We start from the raw sequence: 26033 nt of genomic DNA on the forward strand, positions 1-26033 counted from the left end.
ACAAAACTCTTACCTTACTTCCTAACTAACAAAGAAGATGAGAATAAAAGAAAATGGCACCCATCTCCCTACTGCTCCAACACTCAATAGCGGGCAAACAACTCAAAGCTGTATACAGCCACAAGACATTTCAGTTTGATCTTGTTTTAAGCTTAACACATCAAGCTGCCACAACAGCCATAACAACACATTTAAGATTAAAGCACACAAACAAGAGCAACACTCTGGGACTGGGACTGGGACTGGGACTGGGACTGGGACTGGGACTGGGACTGGGAACAGTCTCATGCTCTTGGGAGAAGAAATCTCTCTTCGCCTCTTTCTCCGGCTCTGCTTATATACTGGATCCTCTTGCCATTGATGAGGAGCTGCTGGTAGGTCCCATCGCCTATTAGGACAGGGAGGAGCACAGGAAATTGGACAGAACATACAACAAAAACTACAACTCCCAGCAGGCCGTTTGGTCCATTGGCAGCACACACAATTGTGTTTTACAATAATGTGTAAGTGTCATTCATTGATCAATGAATGACACTTACACATTATTGTAAAACACAAATGCATACGTCCTGGGACGTAACAGATACAGATTCATTAATACATATAGATCATCTGTTAGCATGTGCGCATAACTGATTGAAATTAATTGAAAAGAACCGAATCAAAAGAACAATTCAGTCATAATATAAACACTGGATTACAAGCCTGGAATTGTAAAATTATTGTAAATTCTCTGACATTTCCAGGTTTTCCATGATCTCCATTCATGGACTGACTGGGATGTTCTCCACTTCTGTTCAGCTCTTCTGGATCTGATGTCATAAACCACTATGGCAACAGTAGCCACGCCCACCACAACAGAGATGACCAATCGAATAACAGTTTCAGTGAAACGACAACAGTGGACACGGTCTGAAGACAGAAGAAGAGGTTTTATTGAGAACCTGCACCTATTTTATTACAAACTTACCAATAACATTTCAATTGAAAGCAAATTTTGTCTGTGCTATTTCTGTAAATATTTACTAATATCAGGAGAAAAGGATTAGTCAGTGGATATGGGCAAGAGCATGTAAGCATTTTGCTCAAAGGGATACTTCACCGATTAGCATTAAGCTTTGTATCAGTAGAAAACCTGTAGTATTTTCGAATGACCGTGCTTCCCTGCCTCATGTCCCCCTGAGACGAGAGGTTTATGTATTTTTTGTCTAGAAAAAAAATCTTCCTATGACGCAAAAATCGTCATTTTGCATCATCAGAGTATTTCCTGGCCAGAGGCTAAAAACTACAGCCAGTAGAAGGAGATCCGCATGTTTTCAACCCGCCCATAGTGGGTGGGATCTCACTCACAGAATGTAGGCTATAAACAGTGTCAGCCATCTTTTTTTCTTTTTTTTGAAGCGAAGCTAACAGGCACTTGTTCTGTGGAGAAAGCGGAGTAGTAGGGGTCTCGCTCCTCCGCTGCAGCAGCTGCTCCGGCCGCCTCCCGCTCTCGTCGTTAAAACTGCATCTTTACAGTTTCAACTAACCTATTTGTATCAATTCTTTCGATACTAGCCTCTCTAACCGGTAGGCGTGGCCTCGTATATCTGCGAAGCAAGTGCATTCTGGGAGTGGGTGTCTTTCATCCACATGAGCCAAAAATACATTTTCTGGCTTTTCTTAGTCTAGAAGGCACCAACTTCTAAAATAATTTCACATTTCTACTACATGACCCAATTTAAATACACATTCATCTTTCCAGCGGGTAAAGGGTCCCTTATTCCAATTTCGGTTTCTGTTGTTTGGATAAAATATTTGCTAGTAGGAAGGATTAATTAGTTTGCTGTTAATCTATTTTTATGCTGATTGTGCATGTTGTTTGCATTTAGTTGTAATTTACAATATACGAAAAAGCATTTTGCTATCTGTTAATTTGCGCTTAAGTGGCGAACTGTCCCGCAGTATTTTAAAATTGAGCAATTTGTGTGATATAGGCTTTGCTTTCCTATAATTATAAAGGTTGTAGGTCCTTCAAGGTTCCTTAGGGAGGGGAGGTATCCAAATCACTGGGGTACCTCAGGGGTCACTTCTTGGACCCCTCCTCTTCTCCTCTTCTTCATACACTACATCACTGGCATCCATTATACAGGCACATGGTTTCTCTTACCATTACTATGCTGATGACACACAGCTCTACTTCTCATTTTAACCAGATGATCCAACGGTAGCTGCAAGGATCTCAGACTGACATCTCCGTCAGTACAGCACCAGTTTACCATCCAGCATGTGGACTTTCAAAATGTGCAATCAAACCTTTTCACGTGATTCAACTGAGCCCAAGTCACACCTTTATCTCTCTGCACTGGCTTCCAGTTGCGGCTCGCATGAAGTTCAAGACATTGGTGCTTGCCTAAAGAAAAGCCACGGGCCCTGCACCCTCCTTCCCCTGCTATTTCTTCTTAAATGGCAAGAATGGCATTTACATATTCAAAAGAAAATGAATCAAAAGGGCAATTATTCAATAAGATTGATTTAAAAAGAAGCCAGTTTCTCTGCATTCTTGTTATTAATCAATAATAAAGAGTTATAAAAAAAGTTTCAACTAATTTCTTCAATGAGTAATGTTAGGAATTGTCTTGAAAAAACGACATTTATGAAATGTTTACTTAACAAAATGACATTGTTAATGCCAAAATCATTGTGATCATTGCGAAAAATACCAAATTTTATATCATTAATTTAATTGTTAGATTCATCATCCGAATTCCTTTGGAGACGAACAAATGTTGAAGGTCCAGCCAAAACCTTTGTACAACTTTACACAAACAGAAAAGGTGATCCAAATCTTCGGGTTCATTTTCACAGAAGTGTCCTACATCCATTTTAAATCTCTGTTTTAAGAAATCATTAGTTGGATAAATCCTCTTCATAATTTTAAACTGCATTTCTTTCGTCTTTGGCGGGACTGGGAATTTTAAGTATTTACATCTAATCTTTTTTGTTATCTCCTTTCTGAAGTCTTTGAGAATATATTCTCTTTCGAGAGAGCTTGTTTGACAGTTAAGTAAGTTCCTTATAAACAACTTGTTACATTTATCATTCTGAAAATTATTACAATTAATGTAAAGTTGTCTTAAGGTATGAGTAATTTTTGAATATATTATATCCTGCTTAATCATAGCTACAAGTGATGAGAGCTTTCACAATCTGTTTAAACTTCTTTTGGGTACATCTAATTTGAAATTTGTCACATAATTCAACATGTTGTAAAACATCTCCTTCCACATCCATGAAGTGGGCAATAGTTGAGACACCTTTAGAGAACCATTCTGGAATAAAAAGAGATTTTCTATTTACCAATATATACCTATTATTCCAAATTGGTGTATTGTGTGGTGTGAAATTATGCTTGAATATTACTTTCCAATACAGAAGGACCTGTTGGTGGAAATCTGAAAGTATCATAGGAAGTTTCTTAAAATCAAAATCACATTTTAGAAGAAAACTAATGCAGCCTACTTTTTCAAAAATCCAATTGGGAATATAAGACCACAATTTTCTCTAATAGTTATTTGAGGAAAAACAGGTGGGGGGCGTTTTCCCCCACTCTATTTATTTTGAAAACAGCAACTCGTTTAGTGAAAGATGGGTATTTGTTCAGTAGGTCCATCCACCCTAATTATCCTTCATTTCACATGCTATTTACTCGTAGACTTCAGTGAACGAAAAACATGAATGATATTCAAAACACCACTAGTAACACCACTAGTAGTTACACGCCTAAACATCAGATGGCGCAGACGAGTCACGACTGTCATAAGTAACCATAGACAGGGAAGTAACAGCGGTCGAACAACAGATCGCGGAATACGATCATGCTGAATCTCTCTTGTTTACAAACAGTCTGTATTAGATTCCTCTTTGTTTTTGACAAATAGACAAACCATTTTAAAACGTTACAGAATAAGGAACTGTCAACTCGCTGGATTTACAAATAGGTACAGTATACATTATGCCCACTAAAATAACAACATAACATTTAAAAATATCAGATATCACAAGTTCTAAAAAACTTTTATTTTATGATAAGGGTTATTATTAGCAAAATCATGTTTTCCTGTATGTTTTTTGGTCCTTTTCAGGCATTTTAGCAGCTCAGGATGGCTTTGGTCCCCTATGATGAGAATGTACTGCCTGCTCTGTCAAAGCTTCACCAGACTTCAGCTGAATTTAATCTGGCCAATCACAGGATCCGACTCAGCCAGGACTGGAAGCGATTGGGTGTCGCTGCTGTGGTCTGGGACGCAGTAAGTTCAAAAATCATCAAATGTATTGAAGGCTAGTACTGGTAGATAGGTTTGCAGGATCGAATCCCACAAGATTTGATCCATGAACTGTCACAAGTGTTTATTTTTGTGATTCAGTAGTCCATCCCTGTTTATTTTCCAGGCTGTAGTGCTCTGCATGTTCCTGGAGATGGGCAACGTGGATCTGAAAGAAAAGAAGACTATTGAGCTTGGAGCCGGCACAGGTTTGGTGGGCATTGTAGCTGCTCTGCTTGGTAAGAATTAACGATTGATTACTTTCCTGACTAAATCATTTTTTTCTAGATTATTTTGGTCAGTACTATTCCATTCTTGCAGGAGCCAACGTGACGATTACAGACCGAGAATCTGCCTTGGAATTTCTGACGGCCAATGTGCGTGAAAACATTCCTCCCAGCCAGCAGGAGGCGGTACAGGTATCTGAACTTACCTGGGGGGAGAATCTAGATCTGTATCCCTCAGGCAGCTTTGATTTGATACTGGGAGCCGACATTGTTTACCTGGAGGAGACGTTTCCCGCTCTCCTGCAGACTCTTGAACACCTGAGCTCGGAGAACACGGTGGTGTTGTTGTCCTGTCGGATCCGATATGAGCGAGATGAGCGGTTCCTGATGGAGCTACGGCAGAGGTTCTCTGTGCAGGAGGTTCATTATGACTCTCAAAAGGACATTCACATTTACAGAGCCGTGAAGAACAGGACCAACAGCGAACTGTAAACTGGTATTGAGGAAACTTTGGGTAGAGCTTCCTGTTTGTAATTCAAAGCATTTTAAGCTTTATAAAACATACTGAAGGTGATTAAATGACTATATTTAACAGGACCATGGTGATTTTTGCTTTAAATGTTTGGCTTTATGTTGGTCACTGCTTGGGCAGCAGGTGGCGCTGCTATACAGGCCTGGGATAATAATCTGGCCTTGTGCTAAAATAGACATCTGTCTTGCCCTCAGCATCTCTTTCTTTTTATTTTTCACTTGATTTTTAAAAGTAAGTACTTGGATTGCAAGTTAAATGGATAATAATAATAATGAACTATTGTTATTTTCTATATATAATCCAAAATATATCTATTATTCTAATACAATTAAAGTTAATATAATACAATTATTATCACTTAAATTAAAGTTATTATTAAATTACTATATTATTTAAATATAATTAAAAATTATTATTATTATTATAACTATTATTGCTTTCTATATGCAATCCAAAATATACTTATTATTATTAAAGTGAATATTATTTAAAGCTGTTATTAATAAAATTAATAAAATTATTATGTAAATATAATTAATTATAAAATTAATAATAATAATTAATACAACTTGTATTGCTTTCTGTACACAATCCTAAATAGATTAACTATAATGAATATTTAATATTAACTAAATCATATATTTTGTATTATTCATTATTATTTAAGTATAATATTAATTATTATTAACTACATTTACAGTCAGTCATTTAGCAGACACTTTTATCCGAAGCAATACCAGTGCCTTGAATTTTATACGAGCAGCAATTGGCAACCAGTGCAATTTTATGAGGCGAGGTGTGACGTGTGCTCTCTTCGGCTTGTTAAAGACCACTCTTGCTGCAGCATCTGGATCAGTTGCAGAGGCCTGACAATGCAAGCTGGAAGACCAGCCAGGAGAGCATTACAATAGTCCAGTCTGGATAGAACAAGCGCTTGGACAAGGAGTTGTGTATGCTCTGATAGGAAGGGCCTGATCCTCCTGATGTTGTATATGTCAAATCTGCTGGACCGGGCAGTTTTAGCAATGTGGTCTGTGAAGTCTGACTGATCATCAATCACAACTCCAAGGTTCCTGGCTGACCTGGATGGAGTTATGGTTGATGAACCCAGCTGAATGGAGAAGTTGTGATTAAATGTTCGGTTGGCTGAGACCTCAAGCAGTTCTGTCTTCATAAGGTTGAGTTGAAGGTGATGGTCCTTCATCCAGAAAGAAATGTCTGTCAGGCAGGATGACATGCGAGCAGCTACCGTCGGATCATCAGTCTGGAATGAGAGTTGTGTAATCAGTGTGGTAATGACAGGAAAAGCCATGTTTATGAATGACAGATCCTAGTGATAGCATGTAGATGGAGAAGAGAAGTGGTCCAAGCACTGAGCCCTGAGGCACCCCAGAAGTTAGACGTTGCGATGTAGACACCTCACGCCTCCGCAACACCCTGAAGGACCTACCTGGGAGGTAAAACTTGAAAAACTGGATTGTGGTACCTGAGATGCCCTTCGCCATGAGGGTTATTAGACAGATCCAGCAAGTTGAGTACTGAGGATTTGGAAACTACTCTTACCAGTCTCAGAGCTTCAATTACAGAGATCAGGGCAGTCTCCGTTGAGTGTCCACCCTTTGAAACCAGACTGGTTGTTGTCCTGGAGGTTGTTCTTTTCTGTGTAAGAAAGGTAGAGACTTGGTTGAACACGACTCGTTCAAGTGTTTTTTTTTTTTTTGCAATTATGGAAAAAGGGATACTGGTCTGTAATTTTCTCGAAGTGCTGGTTTTAGAATGGGTTTCTTAAGCAGTGAGGTTATCCGAGCCGGTGTAAAGAGAAGTGTTGAGGATTTGAGTTAGTGCAGGAACAACAGAAGAAGCAAAGGCTTAAAGGAGATGAGTGGGGATAGGATCAAGCGGACAGGTATAGGGTGACTGGAAAGGATGATAACTATTGTTATGTTTTCTATATACAATCCAAAACGTATCCATTATAATAATTATTATTAATAATATTATTATCATCATTATTAACTATCCTTTTTTTAACTAAATGCAATCCATATATATATATATATATATATATATACACACACACACACAACAGTAATTTGTTAGGATGTTTTAGGACGTAGAAAGCCAAACCCGGTTTTATGTTAGCTATGTTTTTGATGCATTAAACCTCAGATGCTTATCATCAAACTGACCCTTATCTTGGATAAACATGTGTCCAGTTTTATAACAGATAATCCACATCCTGTCAAGTGAATCCAAAACTCCTGCAAAGACTTTCCCAGTCTTCAGGCTCTGAGATATTTCAAATGATTCAATCATTTGTGAATTTTAAAGAAGATTTCTCTGCAATTGCAGGTTTCTTTTATGTTTCCGATGGAGACTCGTAAATGCTATGATTCATTATTGTGTCATGGAATAATGATGTTTTTTTATAAACTAGTTATTACTGGACGCAAAGCGCCGTGACATCGCCCCTGATGCCGCTAGAAGGTCGTTAACGCGCATCACCTGTTAAAAGCGACACGATTTTGTACGTGCCACACCTGTAAGAGGATGTTTTAATGCGCCGCGGCCCATGCTGCATTAGGCCGGATCGAATTTAAGTGAGTGTGTGTGTATTTGTTTGCAGAGGAAGTCCGCTTTGTGGCAGATGAGACCGTTCCACCTGAGCGCAGTCAATAAAGAAGACACTATGATATTTGTTGAGCTTTTAACAGGCTTTTAAACCCTTGTTGTCTGCTGTTAAATGATTTCTGAAGATCTGCCGATATGAGAGAAAACACACTTTGAAGTTTCTTCCAGCTTTCGCAAATGTGAAATATTTTGTAAAATGTCATAATTAGCTTTTTTTTCCCCAAATCACTGCCACAAATTTAAAGATCTACTTCCGAGAATGGTTGTAAACAGGCTAAAAATGCCCCACAGCCTTTTACTGTTTCCGGCTGTTTTCTGTGACATCACATCTTGTCGGCTCCTTTATTGCAGGAGCCTTTCTCTGACGTCAGTGGCATCAGAAGGTTTAGCCCTGATTGGTCAGAACTGAAGTCATGCTGGTACTGAGACCCGCTAATTGCAAAATTAGCATCGTAATTACGGTAAGCGTCTGTCTCGAACACATGGATGTGACCTTTCACTCCTATACGATAAAAATCTGTCGTGTTTTATAGCCCTTGACAGTGGAAAAGAGCACATTGCCCTTAGTAATCTTATGTTATCTTCAATGTTATATTATCTTGAATTCTTTTGTTAGAACAAACTGTGAATGGTTTCATCAGCAGGTTTTCCATCAAAAACAATCTCATGAGAAAACCCACTTCTTGCCACTTCTTGATTTTTATTGAATATTGCAGTTTATTATTAATTATTTATTTGCGCACGTCAATAAATTAATGTGCCCTCGTAATCTTTTATCAAAATAACTTCCTCTCCCTCTTGGAGTGACATCTCTTCCATCCAATCAATTCCCCATGGACAAAATCAAGCCCCACCCTACATTTTTTCTTGTTCGTGAAGCGGCTTCACTCAGATATACGTCACGATAGGGAAGAAATGACTATCGCAACTTCCGTTTCATGCAAACTATTTCACAATGTGGCAATTTCGTATGAATTCGTACGAAAACTTGCTAGTTTTAGAAAAAAGTACAAGCATGAAACTCCACCCCTAAAGCTAACTATCTGTGGGGCATTAGCAGATCATATGAAAACGTGTTGAATGGGATCGAACAAATGCATATGAATTAGTCACCAAATCATAAAAGATGGATAGATAGACAAGTGAGATTGCAAGAAAAAAACGTTCAGAGAACATAATGTTGTCATAACCAAATGGGAACATTAGCAAAACATTCTAAGAACATATTTGCTGGGAAGCCTCTTTGAATTAAAGAATCTGTCAAATGTTTATGTATATAAGCTCTTTAGATACTAAAAATGACCAAATTCCTCTCATCGAATTTCCCTGCAGCTCCCCCCGGCTAGTTGTCCAACAGTTGTTCTTTCCTCTGTGGCTTTAAATGAAGTGGCAACACCGTAAACAGCCATTGACTCTCGGCAAACCACAACTACACAGCGCACGACTGCAATCCATGGTTAGAAACAACATTGAACACCACACCCAAAGGAAGCATATGCTTAGGCACCAAAATAAATACACTCTCTGACACTTTCAAAGAACACAGAAACGACAGAGGAATGGAAAATCAATGCAGTACATTATGCTTTATGCCAAAAATAAGTGTTCGCCATATTTCTGAATCATAATATGTGGAAATAAATGTCTAATGTGGGAGGAAGTCCATTTTGACTTAATCAAACTGTTTATACAAAGTAGAAACATATGCGAGATCTAATTTCCAGTATGGCCTACTACATGATGATTTAATTAATTAAATTATGTTCAGATGTTTTTGGTGTATTATTTGTGTTATCAAATCCTTAAATTGAATCAGGGAAATTGATTTCATCATGGGGCATGTGGACGGCAGTAGAGGTCTAACACACGCTTCATTTCCTTTCAAACAACTCGAGGAGGAAGTGCGCCTATGTCACCTCTCATATTATTTATTATTTGCTTTATCAATGACCATCATAAATGTAATGGTCTGAGAGGCAAATATGGGCCCTGCTGTAAATGTGTCAGAAAACAGGCCGCTACAGTACGTGCGAGGGAATGCCGGCTTTCTATAAGGTTACATAGGGTTTGAAAATTATGCTATTTTTAGGTTAAAAAAAAAGTTATGCCTCATGTATTCCCATCTGTGCTGATAGTTTATGAAATATTGTGTGAAATGTTATTGCCTATGGCCTAATTTTTATTCAATGCATTATCAAACATTGCGAATTAGCCTACTATACGCTTAACATAACATACTGTTCGATGGATAAACTAATTATAGAATCATTTGCTAACTATTTTAGATGAAAAGCAGGGAAGTCCGATTTATTTAGCGAAACGTTTCGTTTACGTTTTTAAATTGGCCTAATCGAATCAGAAGATCGATTCATGAGCCAGTTACTCAAATTATGAATATTATCTAATTTTACGTTTGTAAAATAGTTGTTAGTTGAACATGTTGTAACAAACAAGTAATAACCCAGTTACCAGTGGTAAAGGACAGGACACAGAGCTCCGGTAAGAGCAGAGGAGGGGGGCTGTGTGTGTACGTGAATAACAACTGGTGTACTAACACAGTAACTGTAGACAGTCACTGCTCCCCGAACTTGGAGTATGTGTCTGTGAAATGCAGACCCACTTATCTCCCGAGAGAGTTTTCTGTTGTCATGATAACAGCTGTTTACATACCACCGGATGCTAATGCTAAAGAGTCTAGCAGTCATTTGCATAGCAGCATTACCAGCCAACAGAGTAGATATCCTGACGCTGTACACATTATAGCGGGGGATTTCAATCACGTAGACTTGAAATCAGTACTCCCTCATTTATATCAACATGTTAAATGCAAAACCAGAGGAAATAAAACTCTGGACAAGGTTTACTCTAACATCAAACTTGGTTATAGGGCTAAACCACTACCCCACCTGGGCCAGTCTGACCATTTGTCTCTGCTGTTAATTCCTGCATATGCCCCCCTCAGGAAAAGTACACCCAACATCACAAAAACTATAACAATTTGGCCCGATGGAGCCATCTACCGGCTGCAAGACTGTTTTGATAGGACCAACTGGGATGTGTTTTTACATCAAGACCTGGAGATGTTTACGGACAGTGTACTGTGTTACATACGTCACTGCATAGGCACTGTTACCGTGGAAAAACAGATCCGGGTTTATCCCAATCAAAAGCCCTGGATGACTAGGGAGGTCCATCGGCTGCTGAGGGAGAAGAACACCGCCTTCAGGTCTGGTGACCAGACCCTTTACACAGTGGCCCGGGCTGACCTGAAAAGAGGCATCAAAAGGGCCAAGTTGGATTATCGGCGGAGGATTGAGGCATACCTGGGAAGTAATGACAGCAGGCAGGTGTGGCAGGGAGTCCAACAGCTCACCAATTACAGGTCCACTTTAGGAGCAGCTGAGGGTGAGGCCTCGCTGGCAGAGGAACTGAACACTTTCTTTGCCCGCTTTGAGGTGGAACCAAGTATGGCAGCGACACCACACCTCACGGTCCATAGTAACTTCACCTTCACTGAGCATGAGGTGAGGCGTACACTACAGGCCGTGGACCCGAAGAAGGCTGCTGGGCCAGATGGCATCTCTGGGCGTGTTTTAAAAGACTGTGCGGATCAGCTGGCTGGAATTTTTATGAGGATTTTTAATCAGTCCATGGCTGAGTTCACAGTTCCACCATGCCTGAAGTCCTCCATCATTGTCCCCCTGCCTAAAAAAACGAATATTTCCAGCCTCAACGACTACCGGCCAGTCGCACTCACCCCAGTGGTGATGAAATGCTTTGAAAAGCTGGTCCGGGGTCACATTACATCATGCCTGTCAAAAAGCCTGGACCCACACCAGTTTGCATACAGAGCTAATAGATCCACAGAGGATGCCGTAGCTACAGCCCTGCATGCTGCATTGTCCCATCTAGAGCAGCAGGGGAGCTACGTACGGATGCTTTTTGTGGACTATAGCTCTGCATTCAACACCATCCTTCCTCAAAAACTGATGAACAAACTGATGGACCTATGCATTCCATACCCCACCTGTATGTGGATTAAAAGCTTTCTCACTTGTCGCACCCAGAGGGTGAGAGTGGGCCATCACACATCTACGGCCCTTAGTCTCAGCACCGGCTCCCCACAGGGCTGTGTATTGAGCCCCCTGCTGTACACTCTCTACACGCACGACTGTACCTCCACCCACCACAACAACATCATAGTGAAGTTTGCGGACGACACTACAGTTGTGGGGCTCATCACTGGAGCAGACGAGTTAGCTTACAGAGAGGAGGTAAAACATCTGTCGGTGTGGTGTAGGGAGAATAACCTTCTCCTTAATACTGTAAAGACCAAGGAGCTGGTGATTGATTACAGGAGGGAAAAGACTGACATTGCACCACTCATCATCAGCGGGATCGAGTGGAGCAGGAGTCGGACTTCCGTTTTCTGGGTGTGTACATTGAGGAGGGTCTGACATGGAGCGTAAATAGTGTGAAGGTGCTAAAAAAGGCCCAACAACGTCTACACTTCCTGAGGGTCCTCAGGAGAAACGACATCACTCAGAGACTGCTGTTATCCTTTTACAGGTGCTGCATAGAATCTATCTTAACATACTGCCTATGTGTGTGGTTTAGCAGCTGCACTGTAGTCCAGAAAAAGGCTTTCCAACGGGTCATTAATACGGCAGAGAAGATAGTTGGTTGCCCTCTCCCTACAATGGTTGACCTTCACAGTGCTCGCTGTGCCAAAAAAGCTCAGAGCATTATCAGAGACACTTTCCATCCCGGCCACTCCTTGTTTGAACTGTTGCCATCAGGCAGACGATACAGGACAATCAAATCAAGAACAAACAGACTTAAAAACAGTTGTTATCCGACAGCAATAACCACCCTTAATGCCATAAAAAAACATTCATAAAACAATATTATATAGGCCGAGTTAGATAATAAATATGAAAAAATGAATGGTGGCATGTGTGTGTATCTCTAATAAGGAGATATTTTTATTTTTTAAATTATTTATTGATATTGATTCACTGATGCACTAACTGTTTGGCACTTTTAAAATGTCGTTGTACAGGTTACAATGACAATAAAGGACTACTACTACTACTACTACTAAAGCATTTTTTTTGGTCCGGTAGGCTAACTGGTCAATGAAATATATATATTTTGTTTTATTTGTTCATTTATTTGACATGGACATTGCAAAACATAGTACAAAACAAGTCTGTAACTGATGCTATGCAAAAAGAGTTTATAGCTATTGCTAATTTTCAACTCCAGTCCATGGTTGGGCCTTTACACTACAACATTTACTATTTCATCTTAAAAACATATCTACAGACACACCATATCACTTACATACACAAACCAGCTATCTACAAATGGGTACATTCCTGTTTCGATTTAATCCAAGACTTAACTCGAGAAGTAAACATTTTAAGCTCAGTCATGGTTTTAAATTCAGTGGGTAATGAATTCCACAACTTTGCACTTTTATATGAAAATATAATTATTCTCGATAGCTCGAAATCAATCTATCATGTTCCTAAACACAGCTACAGTTGAAATTGAATAACAGGGAATAGTATTTCGAACATAATACGACTGTTAATTATTAAAAACATTAATTATTTCCAGTATTTTGTATGATCTTTTCGACCGAGTCATTAACGGTCAGTAGGCTAATGTGAATCGTTTAAGAATGATTCGTGATTTGTGAATCAAATAATGAATATAGTGTTCATCTAATCATTTACACATGTAATCGATCGTATTGCATGCATATTTGAGGACACTGATGTTATGTTGTGATGTTGTGAGGGAAAATTTGTGAAACTTGAGGAAACTTTTTCTCTTTATTGCACTAAACGTCACACCGGCTGCTTAATTACTCGGACATGTACGGAGAAATTACTGTCTCACTGATTAAGTAACCACGTTTTATAGGAATGCGAACTTTAATCTGTCACCACTTTATTGTTTCCTTAACAAGCAAAGTTGAGGTAATATTTAACACTCGTGCTCTGTTCGACTCTCGAGAGCGTCCGCGCGCGCAACAGAGACAGAATTGCGGTGGATAATAACGGAATTCTGAACCAAGACTCGCGCATTTCACTCTAAGATGGTCAGTAAGTGTTAAATAGTGCAAATATTGTGTGCACAGTTTGTAAATTGCGCTTTTAACGTCTAGAGAGTTGTGCGTAAAAGTGCATTTTGGAGATAGGCTACCTATCATAAGGTGTTGTATATGTTGTTATGTATGATTTTAAAGCGAGTTTTATTTGATTTGGTTATTTTTTACATGTTTTAGGGAATTGGAAAATGGCTTCTGGGAGCATTTGGGATCGTAGTGATCGTTGTCTTAATAGCTGTTCCAACTGCAATTTTCCTCAAAGGTAGGTGTTTTTATATGGATAAATTAAATATGCGTTTATGCGTTATACGTTCATAAACATGCCTTATGAAATCAAGATTTCTGATTGATAGCTCTGTTGCTTCATGTTAAACTTGTAAATGTCCAACTGTTAGTCATTGATTATAAGTGTCACTCCTCCATTAAGTAGTTATAGTTAGTAGGATGACTGGCTGCAAGAGTGTTTACAACTTTACATCAAGTGTTTTCAGAGGCTGAACGCTTTCCAGCGCTTAACTTCCCTGAATCTGAACTTTGTACAGATAATGATTTTTCTTTTTTATAATGCACAAACAAACGTGTGGGTTGTACAAAACATTCCCTGGAAGTCTCAATAAATAATATCTATCTATCTATCTATCTATCTATCTATCTATCTATCTATCTATCTATCTATCTATCTATCTATCTATCTATCTGTCTATCTGTCTGCCTGTCGTTCTGTCTCTATCTATCTATCTATCTATCTATCTATCTATCTATCTATCTATCTATCTATCTATCTATCTATCTATCTATCTATCTATCTGTCTGCCTGTCGTTCTGTCTCTATCTATCTATCTATCTATCTATCTATCTATCTATCTATCTATCTATCTATCTGTCTGTCTGCCTGTCGTTCTGTCTATATCTATCTATCTATCTATCTATCTATCTATCTATCTATCTATCTATCTATCTATCTATCTGTCTGTCTGTCTGCCTGTCGTTCTGTCTATATCGGTCTATCTATCTATCTATCTATCTGTCTCTCTGTCTGCCTGTCGTTCTGTCTATATCGGTCTATCTATCTATCTATCTATCTATCTATCTATCTGTCTGCCTGTCGTTCTGTCTCTATCTATCTATCTATCTATCTATCTATCTATCTATCTATCTATCTATCTATCTATCTATCTATCTGTCTGTCTGCCTGTCTGCCTGTCGTTCTGTCTATATCTATCTATCTATCTATCTATCTATCTATCTATCTATCTATCTATCTATCTATCTATCTATCTATCTATCTATCTATCTATCTATCTGTCTGTCTGTCTGCCTGTCGTTCTGTCTATATCTATCGGTCTATCTATCTATCTATCTATCTATCTATCTATCTATCTATCTATCTATCTATCTATCTATCTATCTATCTATCTGTCTGCCTGTCTATATCTATCTATCTATCTATCTATCTATCTATCTATCTATCTATCTATCTATCTATCTATCTGTCTCTCTCTCTCTCTCTCTCTCTCTCTCTCTCTCTCTCTCTCTCTCTCTCTCTCTCTCTCTCTCTCTCTCTCTCTCTCTCTCTCTCTCTCTCTCTCTCTCTCTCTCTCTCCCTCTCTCTCTCTCTCAGATGATAAAACTGAATCCCAGAGGACTTTTACTCTAGAAGATTACTTCAACGGCACAGCGAGAACCAAGTCATACAACTTGCGCTGGGTCTCAGGTACTGTGAGTTTTGGAAAATTTGCTCAACATTTACTTACATAGCAAATTTAGACATATTTATAAAATAGAATGTATACTGTGTCTGTACCATGGTACAGCGACAGTATAAAATGAGAATACTACAGTACTTTTAAATATACCATGTACCATGGTTTTTATTTGGTACCACCATAGTACTTTAAAAAAAGTAATTTGTTACCTTTCTGTACAATTTATCATGCAGATGATGAATATCTTCACAAGACAGGAGAGGGCTCAGTGCTTCTGATCAACGCAACCACAGGAAATGGAAGGGAATTCGTGAACCAACAGATATTTGTAAGACATTTTGCATAGGCTATTAGAGCTTTTACCACACATTCCCTTTTCTAAATATAAAAACACAGTGGTGTTTTAAATACTAGTTTGAATGGACGAATGTGAACCATGACACACTATAAGCAATCATACTTGTGATTTCCGTTACATCGATTTACAATTTTTCCTTAAAATCACATAGATGTACACATTGAAAGACATTTTTTAAGCAACCACATATCAACAATCCACCATAGCATCATGCCGGAGACTTTTACACAGGGAAGCAGCAAAAAATGCACATTTGCATCGATTCTTTGAATAAACAACAGTTGTCTGTCTTTGGTGTTATCAGGCCCGTGTGGCAGCTTTCGATTACATGGTGTCAGCCGATCGAAAATATGTCTGCTTCCTGAGCAACTACACTAAGGTAATCAATGAAACGCTTTGATGGATAATCAATTATTAATCATATCCCAATGTTTAATATTGCCTTCCTTCACCAGCAATGGAGACACTCTTACACTGCATCGTATTCCATCTACGACCTGGAAAAAGGGTTTGTTTACTAGCGTTTTTACTTAAACATTTGGTCTGTTGAGCTAGCTAACTGTTTATGCTAACAAACTGCATGCTATGGATCTCTATACCCTGTCATAACTTTGATCAATGATTATTTTGTATTGATTGAAGATCTAATTTGCTCTTTATTTCAGGGATTTTATAAATACAGATATCCCACATGAAATCCAATACCTAGCATGGTCTCCGACAGGCCACAAACTGGTGAGTATCTTATCAGTTCAACACAATGTCATGTGCAAGTTGTTGTCATGTACGTCGTAAAACCTTATCAATATTGTTCATTTAACTAGTTTATGCCATGTCATCGGTTGATAAAAGTTTGTTCTTTCTGTCAATGAAGAACTTGGTTCACTAGCATATGCTAATACATGCTTTGGTGCTAGCTAGCTAAAAGTAGCAGCACTAACTACATTTTTGACAATAATTAAAACAGTGTAGCTGTGCTGTGTATTTAAAACAGTGTAGCTTTTAGTAAGCTAATTTTTTCAACAAATTTGGTGTACTGATGTTCTAATACCGGTGTAACTAACTAGTAGCAATGCTGCTAACCTAAGCTAAAAAAAAAAAAAATGTTCCTGTTGCATTACAAAGCTGTTGTTGTTGTGAAACATTTAGTTTAAATACTGCAATTTATTAATACAACGATTTTCTAGCCCTTGTTCTCCATCCTTTGCAGACAAATTCCGAGCAGACATAAAATATGTTTTTTTCTCTAATCCATGCAGGCATTTGTGTGGAAGAACAACGTCTATGTGAAGGAATCTCCCACCTCCACATTTATACAGGTCACCTATGACGGAGCCCACAACCTGATCCTCAACGGCGTTCCTGACTGGGTGTACGAGGGTACGAGATGCATATTTAATGAAGCGAATGGATGTTAGCCAATCATAACAGGGCTTATTAACATATTGAAGACTTAAAGGAACAGTTCGCCCAGAAATTATCCACAAAAAAACCCCACCATTAAGTGGTCTTGCATGTCTGTTTTCTTTGTAGAGGAGATGTTCTCCACCAACTTTGCTTTGTGGTGGTCACCAAATGGGAGGTTTGTGGCATACGCCAAATTTAACGACTCTAAAGTCCACAATATCGAGTACTCATGGTATGGAGAAGGACAGTATCCAGATACGGTCTTCATACCGTACCCAAAGGTAAAAGACATCAAGTTTCACGGTGCAAAATGTGATGTTACACAATATTGTACACACGTTTGACGCTCTTATTCATTCATTTCCAAGGCTGGAACCCCAAACCCAACTGTAAAACTTTTTGTGTTCGATTCAAACTCAAACTCAACCACGGTCAAGGAAGTCCAGGTCCCCAGTGATGTTGGTGCAGGGTAAGGAGTTTTGGATTGGTTCTTCATCTTCAGGCAGATGTAATAATGATTTGACATAAAACTAGATGTTTTATCACAGAGAGCACTACCTGAGCACTGTTACGTGGGCCTCAGATGAGCGAATTGCAGTCCAGTGGCAGAAAAGAACACAGAGCTATGTCAGTTTGAAGACGTATGACTTCAATGGTGGCACTTGGAGCGAAAGTTCACTGGTACGACCAACTTCAGTCAGTGTTTTTTGAGGTTGAATAACAAAAATCACAATAATAATAAAAGTGTAGCAACAAAAGTGTAGAATATGGCTCTTTTAATAAATCAACTGAAGCACTATCTTCTTTTATCAACAGAACCAGATTATCACAAGCAGTACTGGTTGGGTTGGCCGGGTATGAACTATTTGATTACAAAATGTCTTATGATTTTGAATGCAATGTTTATGTCTGTTTGTGTGTGTTGTTTTTCGTAGTTCTCTCCAGATGAACCTGTCTTTCGGCCGGACGGCAGCAGCTGCTATCACGTTTTGAGTAACGAGGAACATTTTAAGCATCTTGTTTATTTGAGTGGAGTGAGTTTACAAGCTATAGATTACATTCATTTAATACAATTTACATTTAATTTGACATATATATTTACATTTCATTTATTTAGTTATTGCATTATGTATTGAATATTTACATTTAGAATATTTAAAAATGTTATTGTATTTTTTAGATTTTAGTCTTTTTTACTTTATTATTTTTTCACCTAATATAAACTTCAAATTGAAGAAACTGAATATATATTTTTTTAATATAATCCAATATTGTTTTCTAGACAGGAAAAACGTTTGTGACTAACGGAAAGTGGGAGGTCATTAGCATCCTTAAGGTCACAAGCAGTGCCGTGTAAGTTACTTTACTGGAAACGTCTGTCATTGAGTGTCCAAGTTTCTTTTCTCAACTCTTTTCTCTGTTCTCGGCAGATACTTTGTAAGTAACGAACACAATGCGAGTCCAGGCCAAAGGAACGTTTACAAGTGAGTGTTATGGTCTGAAATCAATCAGGCATTTTTATTGTTGAAAAATTTAATAATTGTTTTGTTTTTTGGCAGAATCGCCATAAATGGTGCTTCTCATTCGGAGAGGGAGTGTCTGACCTGTACTCTCAATGCGGACCGGTGCAAATATAACTCTGCTCTCTTTAGCGCTGAAGGAACCTACTACCACATGAGCTGTTCTGGTACGTCATGTATATTCATTTTTTAGGTCATTCCACTTCTCTATATGCTAAGTACATAAAGCACATATAAAATCAATGAAACGTTCCCAAGTCCTGTTATTTGTTTGTTTCCGAAGGGCCTGGACTGCCTCTGTATACACTGAGAAACAGCCGAGATGGAACAGGTAGGGCTAAGCATTCAAATCAACGGTTTCATTGGTGCCATTAGCAGTTACTTAGCGCACAGTTTAGCGGTTAGCGTAAATGGGTTCATATTCCATTTACTCAACATTTTTAAATCCCATCCCCGCCACTTCTACATATCGTGTCATGTCCTCTACAAAAATAAAATAAAAATGTATTAATTTATTCGTTTATTTATATTTTATATTTGTACGCATGTCTAGAAATTCTGGAAAATTGCTTTTCTAAATGATCTTTATTAGGGATACACAATATATTGTGACCATATCGGTTATCTGACTTTTCTATCGGGTTATCAGTTATTCAGATTTTCGGAAGTTTCTCTGTATTCATAAATTAATTACTTATTATACAACTTTTTTTTTTTTTGCTGACAAAATAGGATCAATTTATAATATGATTTTTTGGTTATCGGCCAATAAATGATCAGCTTCAGCTAGAATTTCAATATAAGTGCATCACTAATTGTTTTAATTCCTGCTACTGATAAAAGAGCCGTTCACACCAAGGTTGTAACTATAACAATTATGAATTATAATTATAATTATAAAGATATAGTTGTAGAAATCGTTAAAATATAAAAGAATAGTAGAGACCACACCACAACTATAATGATAATGGCACAGAGGAATGATTCATTGGAATCACTTAAAAATAAAAAAAATTCCAGCTGAAGAACGATAATTATATATATATATTTATTTTTACTGTTTATTGTGTATTTGCACTTATGTAGTCTTGCGAAATGTTCCCGGTTGCACCATGGTCCTGAAGAAACGCCAGCTCGTTCCAATGTATACATGTTATATAGAGGAATGACAATAAAAATGCACTTGACTTGATAAAAAAAACACTGACAGCCAATCAGAATCTACCAGACTTTGAAGAGCTTGAGCATTTAAACCGCCAGACAGGCGCGCGGGAAGTCATTTTCGACAGGGGGTGCTGGCGGCGGCGGGGTGGGGATACTGACACACAATCAAAGACAGTACAGTTTATTCCCCGTGCTATACAGTTCTGCAGGCAGGGGCGTTTGTTTATAAAACAGGGTGGGTCGTTAGGCAGCTTAGGGGGGTTCGGGGGCATGCTCCCCCGAGAAATTTTGGATTTCTCGGACCTACATATGTGCATTTTAAGGTGTTTGAAGGCCAAAAAATTGGAATACAATAGAAGCAAATAATGAATAAAAATATGTTTATTTGTATTATGTACAAACTTTTGTTTCGTCATGTTTTCATAGCTCAATAGCGTTTCGGTGTGCTCAGATGTGCGCGCGCTGCAGTCGCTAGGAAACATGCACAGACGCGCGCGGACATGGATTTCTGTCGCGCAGGAATGTTTATTTTAAAACAACCACAAGTAGAATAAGTGTTCATAAACCGCATAACGGCCAAAAAAAGGCCTAAGTGCCACAAAGTAACAGACTATGCAAATCTGTCTTATCCGAGGGACATTCTTAAACGCTTAACGATCCTTTATATAAATCTGGGCCTGCATGTCGGCAGGAAAAAGACGCAGAGATGTAAGACACCGTGTCTCTACCTTACGATGATTTCGGTACACCAAAGGTACCGGGAAGTTCGCCGGCGGGAACTACAGTAGCTTGTCCTGCTCGTAGTAGTTGCGCAACTTGTGTGTGGGCCGTGAGTGTGCGTGCTACTGCGTAGGCGCGTCAAGGCACATCTGATTGGCTAATACTACACACTGAAGATAAATTAAATAATTTTTAATTAAATAATAACTAAAATGATCCATCTCTTCATCCCACACACCAAACGACATACAAAATGTCGTGGAACAGAAACAACAACCAGAAATATTTATAAGCTATCATTTTATTGTCATCACAGTTTGCCAAAGGGGGTGCTGCAGCGCCAACAGGGGGTGCTGCAGCACCTGCAGCACCCCTAGTTCCCGTGTCCATGCCGCCAGATGACAAATCTTCAGTGCGCGCTTAAAATAAACAGAACGATATCGTCCGCTGGTGTGGATGCTAATATAGTTATCTTTATAGTTATCGTTCTTGGAGTGAACGGGCCTTAATTCACTTCTTAAAACTTTTTTAGAGGTGAGAGTTCTCGAAGACAACGGAGATTTGGAAAATACTCTGCAGAGCATCGCAATGCCGTCAGTTACGCACGGCACGCTGAAGATCGGAGAGTTTGGTAAGGCTAAATCTGCAGGATAACTTAGAAATATTATAACTTATGTTTGTTCTAAATCCTAATCTTATGTTTTTTCCACTCCTCAGACCTTTGGTACCAGATGATTCTGCCTCCCAAATTCGACAAATCCAAAAAATATCCTCTGCTTATTGACGTGTAAGCTAGCTGCATTTTTTTGTGATCTGATTGTGAACTCTGATCTGGTTTGGATGGACACTGCAGTCTTGATTCTTTCATATCCTGTAGATATGCGGGCCCCTGCAGTCAGAAGTCAGATTTCCGGTTCAGGGTGGGATGGTCCACATACTTGGCCAGCACGGAGAAAGTGATCGTGGCCAGCTTTGATGGTAGAGGAAGTGGTTACCAAGGAGACAAAATCATGCATGCCCTCTACAAACGACTCGGCACTTATGAAGTCGAGGATCAGATAACGGCTGCTAGGTACAAATATGCGTCCACGTTGCTCTCTAGTGAATAAGTTTTGATGTTATTTGTGCTCCAGACATGAATGATTCATCAAACCATGTGTTTTGTTGTGTAGAGGTCAGCTGTTACTTTACTAGGCAATCTGACATACAATTTTAAACTGGCAGAGGTTAAAATTAAGAAAAAATCTACATTGAAGAATCTCTTTTAACTTGATCCAGTTGGCAACCACCCAGATCACCTTGGAAACTACTTAGCAACACCCTATCAACCATTCAGATCACCCTGGAAACTACTTAGCAACCACCTAGAACACCCTAGAAAATACTGGCAACCCAGCACTGCCCTAACAACCACCTAGAACACCTCAGACATCACTTATACTACTAACCACCCAAAACAGCCTGGAAACCACTAACAATGCCCAAGTGACCACCCAAATCACATTAGCAACACTCTAGCAACCACCCAAGTCACCCTAGAAATGTCCTAGCAGCCACCCAGAACACCTTGAAAATCATTTTTCAACACCCTAGCAACCACCTAACACCCCAGAAACCACTTGGAAACATACTAGTAACCACTCAGAACACCCTGGAAATATAGCATCATACTTGTGATCACCCTAGCAATGTACTAGCAACCACCATGAACACATTGGAAACCACTTATCAACACTCTAGCAAAAACCCAGAACACCCTGAAAACCACGTAGCAACATCCTTACAGCCACTCAAATCATCCTACAGACTACCTGGCAATGTCCTGGCAACTACATGCGTAGAACACTATGGAAACCACTTAGCAACATACTACCAACCATCTTGGAGCTCCTTGCAACTTAATCAACAACTGCCTACCCAGAACACCCTGGAAACCATATAGCAAAGCCCTAGCAACCATATAGCAATGTCCTAGCATCCACACCAAACATCTAGTATCATCCTAGCAACTTAGCAATGTCTTAACAACCACATAAAACCCTGAAAACCAAGGAATAATGCACTAGTAGAAACCATATAGCAATGCCCACCTGGAACATCTAGTATCATCCTAGCAACTTTGCAGTGTCTTAGCAACCACCTAAAAAAACAAACCCTGGAAACGAATAAATAGTGCCTTAGCTACTACCCAGAATCCCTCAGCAACCAATTAGCAACATCTTAGCAACCATTCAGAACACCCCTAGAATCCACCTAGCAACACCCCAACAACCACCCAAATTGACGTAGCAACTGCTCAGAACACCTCAGAAACTACTTGGAAACATCTTACTAACTACCCAGAACCGCCTAGTAACACCCTAGCAACCATTTTTTACGATGCCCTAGCAACCACATATAGCACCCTGGCAACCACCTAGCAATGCTCTAATATCTCTACAATAAACATTTTTTAGTGAGATAATATATATTAGCAAAATTTCACTCTTATTTTAATCATATATTATATGTCATATCATTAACATTTGCAGTTAAATTATTAAAAATGACTTGCTGATATTGTTCATTCATCTTCAGGCAGTTTATCGACATGGGCTTCATAGATAAAAACAGGGTTGCCATCTGGGGATGGGTAAGTTTAATTACCAGAAATATTTAATATCATGAACCTAACAAAGTTTTTTTTGAGAGATGTTTTGATTGCAAATAGTTCTTGTTTTATGTTTCGTTATAATGAATGGCACTTGTTTTGATATTTTGTTACATAATGCAAATGCATTTGCGCCACTTTATGTGTAATCCTGTGTTTGCGATACAGTCTTACGGTGGTTACGTCACTTCGATGGTCCTGGGAGCCGGAAGTGGAGTGTTTAAATGCGGTATGGCTGTCGCTCCGGTGTCTAAATGGGAATATTATGGTATGTAGCAGTAAACAACCTAATCTCAGTGTGCTTTCAGCTTTGTTTTCACCCCGAATTCATTGATATCATGTGATAAGACGGTTGTACTGTATCTTCCACCAGACTCGATTTACACTGAGAGGTACATGCTCACGCCGGCGGAGAATCAGGCCTTTTATGATGTAAGTTACACTCTTAAATTCTACAATTGTCTGATTAAATCTGTGGTTTTCCCATGATGACGTCGCAGAGAACCGTGAGTCAGTCCTAGAATAACTCATGAGAGGAAAGCACAAGAGCTGCGTCACAGAGGATTTATAGGATGTTATGATTCTTGCAGAGTTCCACAGTGACGGGAAAAGCCATGAACTTTAAATCAGTCCAGTACCTCCTGGTGCACGGCACCGCTGACGGTGAGATATCTCTCTCTCTCTGTCTCTCTCTGTCTCTGCAACTGAGCAATTCAAAACTTAATTGAATGAAAATGAAAATTAATGAATACGAAAAAAATCTGCGTTCCTTGTTTGATGTTTTTTTTTTTTTTGGGTTAAAATTAATTTAAATACATTTAAAAAAATAAGTATATCTCTTATATATACAATTTTTTTGATTGCGTAAACATCATACACATTTAAATAAAAGAAGACCACTGGAAATATCTTTTTTTTTTTTGTTATTGTAAAACAATTTTTTAAATATATATTTCCTAAAATCGACTTAAATTTGTTTCCTTTAGATTTTGAGTTTTAGATCATACAGGCCTATTTTATTTAAATATCAAAAATAACCCGGATGACGTGATGTTAAAGTGAAAACTAGTGCTGTCAAATCGATTAATCGCGATTATTTGCATCTAACATAATATATATTTAAATTTTATATATATATTTACACACTATCTATTTAAATATATATATTTTACATAGATATACCACACACGCACACACATATACTGTATGTATATTTATATACATATATATTTACAAACTTTTATGTTAGATGGGATTAATCGCGATTAATCGTTTTTTTTTCCCCCCTGTGCTTTTCTATTTCTGTTTTTAGATAATGTTCACTTCCAACAAGCTGCTCAGATCTCTAAAGCGCTCGTGGATGAACAAGTGGATTTTGATGCAATGGTAAATCATGCAAATTCATTCTAATAAATTATAGTATATCATGAATATTATATGTACATAATTTAATTTACAATACCATTATTCAGAACATTTAGTTGTAGAATTTATTATTTATTTATTATTGATGTATAAATATGCTCAATAACGCTGCAAAACATTTTAAAAATAATTATTCAATATTGTTTAAAATAGCTCAGATGCAGTTTTTGTTTATGCCAAAATGATATAAATATACATGTTGTGTGTCTCCGTCAGTGGTACACTGATGACGACCACAGTCTCGGCGGATCGTCCAATCAGCATGTGTACACACACATGAGTCACTTTCTGAAAAACTGCTTTGCTTGAAGTTGTGCAACTTTCCACCCAGAAGCCACTGAATCAGCGTTACTTCCAGACCACCACACACTCTTAAACGCGTCCGGCGTGTGCGACCCCCGATGAGCAGCCGCTGAATCCTTCTGTATTGTGCTGCAATAACAGACTTGATTTATTCATGTTTATATCTTCCAACTTAAAAGGTTTATATACAGTATACAGTCAACAACTGAGTCATGAACCTTTATCAGGAAAAGACATAAAAAATACTTACTGGATAAACACGAAGCTTGATGACCTAGCTAAAGAAGGATAGAAAAACTGAAAAAAATAAAAAAGTTTCAGATTTAATTATGTATTATTATTATTATTCATATGATTTTAATCACTTTTGTAAGCTGGGGAGAGCAATATTGTGTTTTTTTCCATCTCAAGTTAATTTCCACCTGTTAGTTTCATGTAAAGCACACAAAGAAAGTTATAAAAAAAAGATTAATTTAATATTTTGACTAATTCAGAAAGAATAACAATTATTTTCACACTCTTAAGTCATCAAGCTTTGTCGAGTATCAAGTAATCGCATGAGTTTTTAATTAAATATTTATTTTATGTGCCTTTAAATTATAAGCCATAATTTGTATGAATTTACTATATCCGAGACATTTTCGATCTGTAATAAATTTTATAAATTCAATTTCAATTGTTTGTGACTCATTTACAAGTTTACACTTTACATATTCAAAAGTTTTAAGTTCAAGAGTTATGAAATATATTCAATATTTTTTTCAATCTTACAAAAGCCTCTTTTTGTTAAACTAGTAATTTTGTTATCCTGGTTTTATTTTATTTTCTAAAACGACACATTTAAAATTTATTTAAATGTTATTTTAGGTTTCAACTTATTTTAAACTTTTAATACAATTATTAATACTAAATAAATGTATATAAGTTATTAATAAAATGTGATTATTTATAATGGTATATCATTG

General features: G+C 38.0%; 2 protein-coding genes across 2 annotated transcripts; both read left to right on the top strand.

Annotated features, from left to right (window-relative positions):
- Window positions 1–3756: 3756 nt before the first annotated feature.
- On the top strand, window positions 3757–5257 carry mettl21a (methyltransferase 21A, HSPA lysine). The gene is made up of 4 exons (XM_079592751.1): window positions 3757–3980; window positions 4125–4289; window positions 4432–4543; window positions 4626–5257. The coding sequence occupies exons 2-4, from the start codon at window positions 4143–4145 to the stop codon at window positions 5021–5023; spliced, it is 657 nt and encodes a 218-aa protein (XP_079448877.1). The 5' UTR covers window positions 3757–3980; window positions 4125–4142; the 3' UTR covers window positions 5024–5257.
- Window positions 5258–13667: 8410 nt separating this feature from the next.
- Window positions 13668–25742, top strand: dpp4 (dipeptidyl-peptidase 4). Its single transcript, XM_079593613.1, has 26 exons — window positions 13668–13806; window positions 13993–14077; window positions 15437–15529; window positions 15755–15849; window positions 16184–16258; window positions 16335–16387; window positions 16545–16614; window positions 17139–17259; window positions 17413–17567; window positions 17655–17755; window positions 17835–17967; window positions 18103–18141; window positions 18222–18320; window positions 18569–18639; window positions 18717–18770; window positions 18846–18973; window positions 19090–19137; window positions 21223–21321; window positions 21408–21477; window positions 21568–21762; window positions 23268–23322; window positions 23509–23608; window positions 23714–23772; window positions 23931–24003; window positions 24653–24726; window positions 24982–25742. Exons 1-26 carry the CDS (start codon window positions 13804–13806, stop codon window positions 25072–25074), a joined length of 2241 nt encoding a protein of 746 aa, XP_079449739.1. The 5' UTR covers window positions 13668–13803; the 3' UTR covers window positions 25075–25742.
- The last annotated feature ends 291 nt before the right edge of the window (window positions 25743–26033 follow it).

Source organism: Phoxinus phoxinus (genome assembly GCF_949152265.1).
Source record: "Phoxinus phoxinus genome assembly, chromosome: 20".
Lineage (NCBI taxonomy): Eukaryota > Metazoa > Chordata > Actinopteri > Cypriniformes > Leuciscidae > Phoxinus > Phoxinus phoxinus.

What these genes read in the sequence shown, in the direction of transcription:
- mettl21a (XM_079592751.1), top strand. Translation starts at nt 4,143, where the DNA reads ATGGCTTTGGTCCCCTATGATGAGAATGTACTGCCTGCTCTGTCAAAG. An exon ending in CTGCTGTGGTCTGGGACGCA is followed by an intron (nt 4,290 to 4,431) that starts GTAAGTTCAAAA and finishes TTTATTTTCCAG; the next exon opens with GCTGTAGTGCTCTGCATGTT. An exon ending in CATTGTAGCTGCTCTGCTTG is followed by an intron (nt 4,544 to 4,625) that starts GTAAGAATTAAC and finishes CCATTCTTGCAG; the next exon opens with GAGCCAACGTGACGATTACA.
- dpp4 (XM_079593613.1), top strand. An exon ending in ATCTTGTTTATTTGAGTGGA is followed by an intron (nt 18,321 to 18,568) that starts GTGAGTTTACAA and finishes ATTGTTTTCTAG; the next exon opens with ACAGGAAAAACGTTTGTGAC. An exon ending in GGGTTGCCATCTGGGGATGG is followed by an intron (nt 23,323 to 23,508) that starts GTAAGTTTAATT and finishes TTTGCGATACAG; the next exon opens with TCTTACGGTGGTTACGTCAC.